This window comes from Equus przewalskii, chromosome 6 (assembly GCF_037783145.1).
Source record: "Equus przewalskii isolate Varuska chromosome 6, EquPr2, whole genome shotgun sequence".
Classification (NCBI taxonomy): Eukaryota; Metazoa; Chordata; class Mammalia; order Perissodactyla; family Equidae; genus Equus; species Equus przewalskii.
In genome coordinates this window covers 22,814-35,638 of record NC_091836.1, presented here as the reverse complement: position 1 = coordinate 35,638, position 12,825 = coordinate 22,814, and the positions used below count along the sequence as shown (strand labels likewise).

Genomic DNA, 12,825 nt, shown 5'->3' with positions numbered 1-12,825 from the left:
CTCCTCAGACCTCAGTCCCCTCCTCCTCAGACCTCAGTCTCCCTCCTCCTCAGACCTCAGTCCCCCTCCTCCTTAGACCTCAGTCCCCCTCCTCCTCAGACCTCAGTCCCCCTCCTCCCTAGACCTCAGTCCCCCTCCTCCCTAGACCTCAGTCCCCCTCCTCCTCAGACCTCAGTCCCCCTCCTCCTCAGACCTCAGTCCCCCTCCTCCCTAGACCTCAGTCCCCCTCCTCCTCAGACCTCAGTCCCCCTCCTCCTCAGACCTCAGTCCCCCTCCTCCTCAGACCTCAGTCCCCCTCCTCCTTAGACCTCAGTCCCCCTCCTCCCTAGACCTCAGTCTCCGTCCTCCCTAGACCTCAGTCCCCCTCCTCCCTAGACCTCAGTCCCCCTCCTCCTCAGACCTCAGTCCCCCTCCTCCTCAGACCTCAGTCCCCCTCCTCCTCAGACCTCAGTCCCCCTCCTCCTTAGACCTCAGTCCCCCTCCTCCCTAGACCTCAGTCCCCGTCCTCCCTAGATCTCAGTCCCCCTCCTCCCTAGACCTCAGTCCCCCTCCTCCCTAGACCTCAGTCCCCCTCCTCCCTAGACCTCAGTCCTCCTCCTCCCTAGACCTCAGTCCCCGTTCTCCCTAGACCTCAGTCCCCCTCCTCCCTAGACCTCAGTCCCCCTCCTCCTCAGACCTCAGTCCCCCTCCTCCTCAGACCTCAGTCCCCCTCCTCCCTAGACCTCAGTCCCCCTCCTCCTTAGACCTCAGTCCCCGTCCTCCCTAGACCTCAGTCCCCCTCCTCCTTAGACCTCAGTCCCCCTCCTCCCTAGACCTCAGTCCTCCTCCTCCCTAGACCTCAGTCCCCGTCCTCCCTAGACCTCAGTCCCCCTCCTCCTCAGACCTCAGTCCCCCTCCCTAGACCTCAGTCCCCTCCTCCCTAGACCTCAGTCCCCCTCCTCCCTAGACCTCAGTCCCCCTCCTCCCTAGACCTCAGTCCCCGTCCTCCCTAGACCTCAGTCCCCCTCCTCCCTAGACCTCAGTCCCCCTCCTCCTCAGACCTCAGTCCCCCTCCTCCCTAGACCTCAGTCCCCCTCCTCCCTAGACCTCAGTCCCCGTCCTCCCTAGACCTCAGTCCCCCTCCCTACACCTCAGTCCCCCTCCTCCCTAGACCTCAGTCCCCGTCCTCCCTAGACCTCAGTCCCCCTCCCTACACCTCAGTCCCCCTCCTCCTCAGACCTCAGTCCCCCTCCTCCCTAGACCTCAGTCCCCCTCCTCCTCAGACCTCAGTCCCCCTCCCTAGACCTCAGTCCCCCTCCTCCCTAGACCTCAGTCCCCCTCCTCCCTAGACCTCAGCCCCCGTCCTCCCTTCCCTCAGTCCCCTGTTCTTCCCTCGCCCTTGCTTCCTCCTGCCAAACTGGGTCACTCCTGGTCTCTGTGGGCCCTTGTTGCTATCTTCTGTCCATGGCTTCGCCCCTGACGACTCCAGGCTGACCCCTCGGCAGAGCCCTGGTGCATCTGGCCTGTAGTCCCGGACGTCTGCTGGACGTGCCCCTGGGGCTCTGTCTCAGACCTTGGTTTCCCTGTCTGTCCCGTGTGGCTCCCCTCCCCACCCCCGTCCCCAGTCTCTTGTGCCCTGGACCACTGTGCCAGTGCTCACGGGCCAGTCGGAGGAGAAGCAGGCCTGGCTGTCGCTGGGCTCCTGTCCAGCCTCACTGCCTCTCCTGGGAGGTTGTGATGCGGGAGCCCCGTGCAGGGCTGGTGTCGGGACAGGGATGGTGCCCGCACCCAGTGCCACTCCAGGCTGCACTCGATCGTCCTGTTGCAGCAGCGCCTCGCGGCTGGCGCAGCACCTGCTCGCTGCATTTCCACCGTGGGCGAGGCCGCTGCTGAGCACAGCGTCGTCAGCTCGCTGCCTGTTTCCTGTGCAGTCCGCCACGTGTGCCTCTGGGTGTTTCTTTTGTGCCGTGCAGCTGGCCCAGGGGCCTGGGCTCTTCCTTCCAGGCCAGCTGACACACGAGGGGCTCGTTGAGAAGACGGGCGCGTCTGCCTGTGCCATGCCCCCGACTTGTCCCCAGACCCTCCCTGGGCCACAATTTTGGGTCCCTCATTCTGGTGAATGGCAGTGGGGTTCTCCCACCGTTGCCAGCTCTAGCCGCAGCCCCTGGCTTGCTGTGGGTGATCCTCTAAAGTGGGAGATGCCCCAAATCACTACAAGGGGTTTTCCAGGTGGCGTGTGGCTCCCTGCCGGACGCATGTTCTTCCTTTTAGGATGTTCTGTGTGGAGGCCTTTTTGTGCCATGTTTTAAGTATGACCAAAGTCTGGGGTCATGGAACCATGGTGTGTTGTTCACCAGCATCTTGTGTGCTCACGATGTCAGTGGTGCTCTGCACTCTGCAGGAGAAGTGGGCTCAGCTGGTTCTCATGCTGTTCCCTCTGGGCTTGGGCTCCGTCCTGGTCCTCACTGCCCTGACTCTGCTGGGCCTGTGAGGAGCAGGGACGAGGCGGGCGCCACCGTCCTTGGGGAAGGGAGGTGGGCGCTGGACATGTGGACCTGGAGTGGAGAAGGGTGGGCTCCCATGCAGCGAGTGGTGGCTCTCTGAGATGGGGCCGCCGTCACCCTCGGGGCGAGGGGTCGAGCCTCAGATGGGCTGGAGCTTGGCGCAGAGAGCGCGGGGGCCTCGGGCAGGGTCTGTGTCTGAGTGGTGGGTGCCGTGGCTCGTCCAGTTGTCCTGGGAGGCGGGGGGGCTGACAAGCAGGGACCGTGGGGCCTGGGGGCTGGGGTGACCCTGGGCTGTCTTGCAGGTGCGCACGCGGTCTGTGGGCGAGTGCGTGGAGTACTACTACCTGTGGAAGAAGTCAGAGCGCTACGATTGCTTCTCCCAGCAGACGCGGCTGGGCCGCAGGAAGTACGGCCCGGCAGGAACCACGTGCGTGCTGCGGGCCCGCAGGGACTGGGGGCGGATGGGGCCGGGGAGGCCTCCCACCCCGGTGGCGACCCCTGCAGCCCCTCACAGTGCCCTCTCCCCACAGGGATGCAGACCAGGACCTGGACGGTGGTGACCCTGATGGCCCTGGCCGCCCCCGCTCTTCGCTGCCCCTGCCTCCCGCTGCTGACGGCCTGGGCCCCGAGCCAGACCCCCTGGCACAGATGCAGACGGGTGAGAGCATGGGGCGCCCTGCCTGGGGGGCGCCCCTCCTCATGGCACCCCACCCGGGCTGCTGGGCACTGAGGAGCGGGCGTCTGGGAGCTGCTGCCACTCCTCCCCACAAGGGGTCTCATGGGGTTTCACACGGGATCGCACATGGGGTGTGACAGGTGTGTCACACGGGGTGTCACGTGAGGTATCACATGCCAGGCGTGTTACGAGCTTGTGGGCTGTCCATGTGGAGTGAACCATATGTGCCGCTTAGCCCAAAGTGGGGCACTCCTCTTTGGCCCCAAGGGAGTGCTCAGTCCTAGCCTCCACGTGGGAGACCAAGCAGGTGTCAGAGCTGTCCCCACGTCCCAGCCCAGGCCCTGCAGAGGCAGACGAGGCCTGGGCCATGACTGCAGTTTCTGAGGTGACCGTGGAGACGACCGGGATTGGACTCTGGGCTTTAGCGTCCCCAGGTCCAGCATCGCTGGTTCTCTGGTTCTCCCAGAACGCGTCGGCATCCTCCACGCCCCTGGACGGAAGCCCCACAGACCCCCAGGGACCCGGCTGCTCAGTGCAGCTGTACCTTTTTAGTTCTTTGAACCTGCTGCGTTCTGTCCTGTTTTTGAAGATGGGGATCAGAACCTCCCCTGGCTGGGCTGTCAGCCCAGGGGCCGTGTCCATGTGGCTGGATCCTCTGTCTGTGCGTGTCACGTGTCTGTGGGAGCACTCATGAGGGACCCATGGGCTCTGCTGCCCCCAGGGGTCGGGCAGGGTCCTGCGGTCGCAGCCTGTGGCACGTGGTATTCCGCGAGGGTGCCTTGTGGGGTTACTCTGGACCGGAGCAGGCAGGCGCGGGTGCTGTGGGGCCCACCTCAGCTGTGTCCTCCCCCGCAGAGCCGCCGAGCGTGGACGGCGCGGCCAGCAGTGTCGCTGAGCCCGAGGAGGGCTCTGACGGCCTCCCGTCCTCAGAGCCGGGGCCCGGTTCGTTCCAGCAGCTGGACGCGCCCCCGGCGGTGCCCCTGCCCCGGCGGCCACCAGGCCTGGCCGAACCGGCCTTCTACCCACCAACCGTGGCCACTCCAGAGCCCAGCGCCAGCCCGAGACTGGCTGTAGACTTGGCCTTGCCCGGGGCCCTCCCCGAGGAGCTGCCCCTCACCTCCAGCCACACGGACGTGCACGGACAGCCTGAGGAGGCCGTGGCCCCCGCACAGGTGGCCTTGTCAGTCACCGAGTTTGGACTCATCGGCATTGGGGACGTGAACCCCTTCCTGGCCGCCCACCCAGCGTGCCCGGCCCCTGGGCTGCACTCGGAGCCCCTGTCACAGTGAGTGCGGCTCCTGCCCCAGCCCCCCAGCCCCCACGGAGTGAGGTAGCAGGAGGGGCTTCAGGGCCCAGCACGGCCTGGCCACACGGAGTGGGCTGTGTGTTTCTTTGGTTTTATTCTCCTTGTAAGTTGGCTTATTTTTTTGACTACGTAATACATTCATTTGGTTCAAAATCCAAAAACATAGAAACAGGGCCAGTGCTAGGCTCCTCCTGCCCCGCTGGCCACCAGCTGTCCCTAGTGCTGGGACGGCTGCCTCGGGAATCCTGTCGGCACACGTGGGAGCACGGTCTGTGGGGAGGTGGGCGGAAGCCATGTGTCGACACGGCGCCCAAGCCATGCGGTCTGTGGGCCTGGACTGACCCTCTGTCTCTCTCGGTCTCCTTCCCACAGCTGTAACGTGATGACCTGTTGATCCCTGGCCGCAGGTGGGCGTGTGTGGCCTGGACTGGACTTGTGGCCACCGTGGGGCCTGCCTCCGCCGTCTTCCCGACCCTTCCCTCCTTGTGGGCCGTGGGGGACGCCTGCTCTGCTCAGAACACTCCAAGGACTGTGGCAAGTGGTGGCCCGGCCGCCCCTCCCTGCACAGACCGGCACCCCCAGCGCCCGACACTGCCGTGGCCCCGTCGAGCAGCTGGGTCGGAGGGCCCTGCCCGTCTGACCAGCAGAGGCGAGGAAGCCGTCCCTGCCTGTCGGGGAGACGGGGCTGGACGCCGCCCCCACCAGCAGCCTCCGCCCGGGGCGCCCCAGCTCTCTGCGTGGCCCCGTCTCCCTCCTCCTGGCTGGGCCGCGGGCTGCCCCAGCCCAGGGGTCGGTGGGCAGCTGCTACTCGGTGCCAAACCCCGTGGGGCACAGAGCCATATACCTCGATGTCGGCCCGCCCGCGCCCGCGCGCTCTCTCCACTTCAGGAAAAGACGCACTTTATGCTCTCTCTCCTGGGGGCCCCAGCAGCCTTGGGCGTGGGCTCCGGGAGACTGGTGACCACATCCCTCTTGGTACTGAGGCCTGTCACCTGCAACACCGAGGGGCCGGCCTTGAGCCCGTTCCCCTGACCCCGAGGGTCGGATTTCTGCTGACGCTCCCCGGGAGGATGGTTTGGGGTCCTGGTCCTTCTCTTCCTGCCTCCCTCATTTTATTTATGTTTCTGTTTACAAATTGGAGTGGGGTTCTCTGGGGGCAGGGGCAGCACCTCCAGCCACCGGTGTCACCAGGGGAGCGTTTTGGCTCGAGCCCCCTGCTCCAGGAGTCGGACTTGGGCTCCCTCTCGCCCCACAAGGACCACACTGTGAAGTGACAGCTGCCTTGGACCCCTTGCTGTTTTATTTATTAAACTTGAGTTGAAGCCCGGGAGCCTCGTGTGGACAGGTTGTCCTGGTCACTGGGTGCACCGTGCTGGCCATGTCGAAGGATCTGGGTTGCGTCGTGGCCCAGACAGTACGGGGTCGTGGGGGCCATGGGGGCTGTGGTCCGTGTTGGGACGGTGGTGTGAGGGTGGCGGTCAGTTAAGAGGAGGTGACGTTTAAGCTGAAATATGGAGGGGAGGGGCTCGTTGTGGCGAGAGCCAGTGTCAGCAGGCTGACGTCACAGCAGAGGCCGAGGTGGGGAAGGGCCCTGCGTCCCAGGAGGAGGCCCAGATGGCGGGATGGCTGGGCGGCAGGTCTGGTTCTGGGTCTGCAGCCCCTGAGGGTGGCCAGGGCTCCGTGTTCAGGGCCTGTGGTGGCCGCGGACAGGCTGGCGGCGGCCGGGAACTTGGCCGGGAGGGGACAGGCCTGGACCGAGGGAGCAGAGGCCGCGAGGGGAGGATGGCCACGACTGCTGTGTCCAGCAGGTGGGAGAGGCTGGGCGCTCCGACTTGGGGTCTGGTCCCTGCGGAGCTGGTCGTGGGCTGAGGGGTCTGAGAGCCACGAGGTGGAGGTCAGTCCGTGGCCCTTCCCTCTCAGTCCTGCATCTCCTGGTCGCTCTGCCTCTGCTGATGGTCTGCCCTCATCCCGTCTGTGCCTGCTCACCCTGGCGGTTCTGGGGTCTCATCTCGTGCTGGTCGCGTGCGCTGTGATCAGGATGTGCCTGCGTGCCGTGTGCCCTCGGCGTGCGGCCTCCTTTGCTCCCTCCTGTGCACTTAAGGCTCCTCCATGTCCTCGTGGCTCGAGGGCTCATTTCTCTTGGTCCCGTTGGGATGGGCAGTCTGTGTGTCCGCTGGCCCCGGGGGCGTCTCGGCTGCTGTAGGCTGGGTGGCTGTGGGTGAAGCAGGTTTGTGTTCAGACACAGGTTTTTGGCTCGTTGGGGTGAATCTCAGGAGCGGCATCATGTCTGAAGCGAGTGTGGCTGAGAAACCACCCCGCTGACTCCAGTGGCTGCACGCGGGCCCCCCGCGGTGGCGCGTCCCCGTTGCTCTGTGACCTCACGGCCTCGGGTGGTCTGTGGGTGGACTCTGGCTGTTCTGACGGGGTTGGGGTCGGCGTGTGTGGAGTTGGGGGTCCGCCCTTTCCGGGCTCGCTCCTCCTGTGCGCCTGCGGGTCTAGGTGGGGCCGCCCCGGGGTTTGTGCGCGTGCGCTTGGCGCTCCTTCTGAGGGGCCATGCTTTGAAGTGCTCCTCAGTGTTGCTGGACGTGGCTTCAGGACGACTTTCTTTTCTTGGCATTTTGAGGATTATCGTGCGCTCCTGGTTTCTCTTGCTTCTGCTGAGAAGTCTGTCCGTCTGGCTCGTGTCTCTGAAAGTACCACGTCCGTCCCCCCTGACGGGCATTCCTCCGGCGCTGGGCCGGGCCCGGCGCAGTTCTGTGCCGGCGCGCCCTGGACCTGAGGGCCGGCCCTTTGCTGTGTGGGCCGCTCCGGCGGTCACTGCTCTCTCCACGGGGGCCCTGGGATTCTGCCCCCGGGCCCGGTGCCCCCTGCCCTCCCTGTTTCAGTCGGGGTTTCCCTGACCTGTCTTGGAGGTCACCATCCTCTTCTCTGGGGTTCCAGACACCGTGTGGCCACGGGGCGTTAGCTCACATGCTTGTCTCGGTTCTGGCATTCGCACGTGATCGTTTCCATTTCTCGGCTGCGATTCTCCGTTTTTTTCCCGTTTTCCTCTGCGCTCTTCATCCTGTTGAGCAGGGTCTGCTTCAGCATCGGGGTTGTTTCTGGACCTTCTCTTGACTGTTTTTCTCCAGATTGTGGGTCACAGTTCCTCCTGTCTCGCCTGTTGTTCTACACGAGTCCTTCGCTTGGTGTTGGATTGTCCGCGTGCTGCGGCCGGGCTGTCCCGTGACCCTGGCCGCTCAGCAGGCCTCTTTGGCGTCTGTCTCCTTGGTCTCGAGAGTGCTGAGGTGACAGGGCCTCAGTGCCTGGGCGGTCCAGGGGCCGGCGGCTTCAGGAGTCAGGATCGTCATGGTCACGATATTTTGCTGCTTCTCTTAGTTTTGCTTCCTTGTCCCTTCGTTCTCGGGTGACTTCCCTTCGTGGTGACCACGACGGCCACCAGGAGCTCCAGGCCCTCGGCCTCAGTCTGTGGTCCCGGCAGAACGCATGTGTCTCCCCAGGAGTTACAGCGAGGGTCCTTGGGTTGGGTGTGTCCTTGTCCCGCCCCCCTCGCTGCACAGTTGCCGCTGCGCAGGAGGCTTACCCATGGCGGTGGGTCGTCTGCCTGGCCCAGGTGTAGCACAGGCTCGCGGGGAGGGCCTGGCGCTCTGGGAGCAGAGAGTGCGTGTGTGGAAGGAGGGGCTGCCGGGTCTGGGGCGGGTGGGCGGTGAGCTCCCGGCGATGGAAGATTCCAGAGGCCTCTCTGGGGGGCTGTGCCGTGGGGAGATGGCTGCAGTGGGGACACCAGCTGGGCCGGGCCGGGAGAGACCGTGCTGACCCCGGCTCACGCTGACAACTAAGTCTCCGTTGTTCCTGGTGGTGCCCGTGGCTTTGACTGGATGCTGGACCTTCGTCGAGTAGATGGATGCAGCTTTACCCCGGGAGCGGCTTCTCGGCGGCCGAGGTGACGTGTGGCCCTCCTCACCACTCAGCTCCGCGGTCTCGCCTCCCCTCTGGCTCAGGTGACTTGGTGGCGGAATCAAGCCCTTCCTGCTGGCTGGCTTCTCCAGTTTCCATCCAGGCCCGACAGGCAGGAGCCTCCGGACTCCTCCAGATTTGGCAGCCATGCTAGCACCTCACCCGCGTCCTCCGCCAGGGATGGGCTCCTCCTCACCACCAGCCCTGGGACAGGTGCCTTACTATGCGCAGCTCTTGGCCGTAAAGAGAAGTTATGTTTTTATTGTTGTTTTAGCTTATCCATTGTTTTCACTTGGGATGGTCTTTGGCGGCCCTCTGTGTTCTAACCAAACGTGGAGACACGAGTGAGGCGCCTGGAGGCACCTCACTCTGGCCGCTCCAGTCCGAGGGAGCCGGGTGCTGCCAGGGCGCATCTGGAGCTGGACTCGCCGAGGCGCCTCTGGGGGCAGGAGAAGGTGGCCAGGAGCTGGCAGCCCTGTGCCGGCACTTTCCCCGAGCCTCAGCCTCCCTGCCAGGCCGTGTGGAGGACGCCAGGCTCTGAATCTGCCCAGACCTGACCCCGCCGTCGAGTCCTTGTTCTCCTGGTGTGTGGCTCCTGGGTGGGACTGCCAGGTAAACAGGACAGCCAGCTCTGATAGCAGGTGGCAGGTGCTTTAGCGTCAGTGCGTCTGTGAGGTTTGGGAGGTACTTGTGCTAAAGAGGATTTGTTGCTTCTCTCGGGTTAAATTTAACTGAGCCTGTATGTTTCTTTGCTGAGTCTGGCAGCCCTGTCCCCAGGCTACTGTAGGGAGGGCGTCCCGATGGTACGTGCCTGGCACGGTGGCACCCGTGAATGTCCTGCGGTCGGGCTGGCTGTGGCTTTGCCTCGTCCGGCAGGGGCTGCTCCTGTCCCACCTGGAGGCCGACTGGAGCCTGCAGCACCTGCTGGTCTGGGCCCAGATGTGGGTGGGGCCTGGCCAAAACCCCCTGGAGTGAGAGCCCCAGCCCGGAGGGGTCAGGGAGGGTGGGGCAGTGGCTCAGGGAGTGGACTCCGGAGGCCCTCGGGGGGCGCAGGCCCCCACTCACACGCAGAGAGCTCCCAAGCCCACCGTCCCTGTGCAGGGGAGACTCAGACACGGGCCCGCAGTGCTCACTCGGGAGGTGGACTCCGCCTCTGCCTTGGAGGGCCGTCCCAGGGGACAGGACACAGGACGGGGGTGGGGTCACTCAGCCTCCAAGGCTCAGAGGGTTCCCGGCCTCCCTTGCCACCCATATCACTTCTCCTCGTCAGCCGTAACCTGGTCCCAGAGCCCCGCGGTCCCTGGCTCTGCAGGTGGGTTCAGGCCTGCTCGTCACACTCCTTGTCGGGGTCCTGGCTTTGAACGCAGGGACAGAAGCTGTGAATCGGGAAGGGGTGTGAACCGTGTGACCAGCCGGTGCCTCAGTGGGGTGGCCTGTTCCACCTCCCCCATTGCCTAAAAGCAGCATGTGGCACCCCCTGCACGAAGGTGGCTCCTGTCAGAGCAAGTCTGGTTGGCGTGGTCCTGGGGCCTGGCACAGACAGGCCCCGAGAGCATCAGACTCCGTTACTCACGGCTCACTCCGCGTTTGTGAGCATTGACTGAGCGCCTGCTCTGCGGGTCCCTGCCCTCTGCGGCTCAGGATGGGGAGGGACGTGGGTGAGCAGACATGCAGACCAAGGGACCGGGCCCGGGGTGGGGCGTCTGCACGAGGTGGTGATTTCACTCAGGACACCTTCCCAGCCGGTGCTCGTGCTAAACCTGGGACAGTCACCGCGTCCTGACGCTGAGGTCTGGCAGCTCTTCAGGATTGCAGAGGCCCAGCAGCTGAAGGCCGTCCTGGGACCCTCGTGCTGGGTTCCCATTTGAAGGTGACCCCAGACTTCCGTCCCACTGTTTCTATCCCGTTAGCCCCCAGGGTGCCTCCTCGTGAGTTCTGCCCATGAGGCCCTTCCCCACACTCGGTGGGCAGTCCTGTGCCCCCTGTGCCAATGGGACACTGAGGCACTTCCTTCCCCACCCAACACGCCCGGCATAGCTGCGGGGTGAGGCTCGACTCCGGGTCCTCAGCGGGGGTCAGGCCCCAGGTTGGGGAGGTGACCCTGGGGGCTCTGAGCCCTGAGAGAAGTACAAGAGGCAGCGGGGGTCGCGGCTGCATTCTGGGGGCGCCGCCTACCCCCAACCCTTTCTGCCTCCTCCCGGGCGACCCCTCAGTCTTCATGTCACCACGGAGGAAACACACCTGGAGCCCATCTGGTGACAAGACCTGCGGCCCCAGGTGACAAGAAGGGACAGCCTCTGAGCCCTCAGCTTCAGTGCTCCAGGGAGGCTGCCTGGTCTCGGAGGGACGGGCGAGGCCCGTTGCCCAGTGGGGGCTCCTTCCAGCCCTGCCGTCTGCGGCTGATGGAGAAGCCGTCCAGCCCGGCTCCCAGCCCAGGCTCTGTCCCCAGAGCTGGCCCCCTGCCTCGGGTCCTCCCTGGAACGGGCTACAGCAGATGCGGGAGCCCTGACCCCAATCCAACCCTGATCCTCAATCCTGCTCCCTCGTGTTAATCCCGATGCTGTACGACTATTTTAAGGATGGTGAGATGCAGGGCATGGGGAGGGGCTCCAGCTGCGCCCGCCCTCCAGCTAGGCCCACGTCCTCGCCCGCTCCCTCTGGAGGCCCTCGGGGTGGACCAGCCTGGCCTGGCCTGCCCCCCATGCCCCCTTTGCCCCCTGCCCTGCGCACAGTAGGCGCTCCATGAAGAGCCCGCATTTCAGCTGCTGGTGTCTCGGCTGTGCTGAGAGCGGGGTCACCCGATGGCAACCTTAGTGAAAGAATGCAGGAATAATGACGCGCCAGCGTTTATGGAATGTGCCTTCCAAGCACCGAGCTCTTCGCCCTGTTTTCTCCAGCAATGACCCTGCTCCGAATCCGTTCCGTGAATGAAGGAAGGAACGAAGGACGGAGCTGGAACCGGGCCCGCCTTTTCCTGGGCCCGGCCGCCCCGCCCGGTGAGTGGCAGCAGGGGAAGCCAGTGGGCAGAGCCCCAGCCTGCCCAGGGCCGCGCTGGGTCCAGCCAAGCCTGAAAGCGGCCTCTTGGGACAGCCCCGCCCAGACTCCAGGAAAACCCTTCGGGCAGACGGAAAATCTAGGTCCAGAAGTTTCCATCCAGGACCTTGTCATGTCCTGGGGGTGGGCTGAGTCATTTTGAGTGTCTGCCGCCTGGCTCATGGAGAGTTGTTCGGCCCCGGGGACAGGGCCAGAGACACCCCCAACCCTCCGTGGGCTGATGGGGTCTGACCCCTGGGCCCTCCCAGGACCCCTCCCCCGACTGCAGGCATCTGTCCATCCTCCCGGTCCTAGTCCCAGGTGCTCGACCTTTGGCCAGGGGCTGCCCCTCTCTGGACCTGGCTCTCTTCATCCCTAAAAAGGGCCGAGATACGTCCTCCATCTTGCGATTGTTGGAGGGTATGGGCTGGTGGATGTGGTTCAGAGGTCAGGGGCAGCGGACCCTGGGTTCGAATCCCAGCCCTGCCCCTTCCCACTGTGTGTGGCCTTGAGAGGCAGACAGGACCTCTCACGTGTCACGTGTCTGCCGGGTGAAGACAGGGCTCTCCAGGACATGGGGACTCCCCAAGGCCTCTCAGATGGTTGCAGCCCCCAGGATCCACGGTGGCTGTGCGCACACTGAGAGTGGGTGTGATGGGCCCCTCGGGCCTCAGTTTCCCCAGCTAGGGTGCCTTTGACCCCCAGGCACCTCCCAGCTCAGGGCTCCCTGGGCCCTGGTGGGGTGCAGGGCGCAGAGCCCAACCCTGGCCCTTTGCAGCGAGTGCCTCCCTCCCGGCACCTGTTTGCTCTTCCGTGAAGTGGCGACGGCGGCACAGACAGCCCGCGGGGTTGAGGAACTTGATCTGAAACGCTCGCGGGTGTGAGCGTTAGGAGGGGAGACGACCCGCTGCCACTGAGCCCTGACGCCGCGCCAGCTTTAAGGCGCTTCCTGAATTCAGAGGTGTTAATTGCGTACGGCATGGGGGCCATTCCCCAGTGAGGAAACCGAGGCTCAGAGAGGGACGCGCGGGGACACGTCCTCCCCCCCACCCCGTCCTGAGGGGTCCGCCCGCTCACCCGCCCACTCACGCGTCCGCTCGTTCCTCCTCACGGACCCCCCGCCCCCCAGCCGGCCCAACCCGCTGGTGACCCGGGCGTGCGCCGGCACCGGACGCGCGGGGCGACCCTGGACCGCCTCCCGGCCGGGGGGTAGGGGGTGCTGCGCGCTGACGCCCCCCAGCTCAGAGACCCTCGGCCGGCCCCGCACGCGCTCTGCGCCCCCGCTCTCGCGCGCCGTGGGCGGGGCGGGGCAGAGTCCGCCCCCTCCCCTCGGCCGCCCCGCCCGGCCCGCCGTCCCTCCTCCCTCCCCC

The 12,825-nt window shown here is 65.3% G+C and overlaps 1 protein-coding gene across 7 annotated transcripts in view; it reads left to right on the top strand.

Annotated features, from left to right (window-relative positions):
- Nucleotides 1-5,795, top strand: part of MIER2 (MIER family member 2) — a 31,825-nt gene extending 26,030 nt beyond the window's left edge. For 5 of the 7 annotated variants that reach the window (XM_070622180.1, XM_070622182.1, XM_070622181.1 and 2 more), the window contains exons 11-14: nt 2,786-2,910; nt 3,014-3,141; nt 4,015-4,444; nt 4,838-5,795. In XM_070622180.1, coding sequence (XP_070478281.1) covers nt 2,786-2,910; nt 3,014-3,141; nt 4,015-4,444; nt 4,838-4,859 — 705 coding nt within the window. In that variant the 3' untranslated portion in view covers nt 4,860-5,795. The remainder of the gene's footprint in view (nt 1-2,785; nt 2,911-3,013; nt 3,142-4,014; nt 4,445-4,837) is intronic. The other 2 variants (XM_070622184.1, XM_070622186.1) reach the window with 1 other exon arrangement.
- Nucleotides 5,796-12,825: the final 7,030 nt, after the last annotated feature.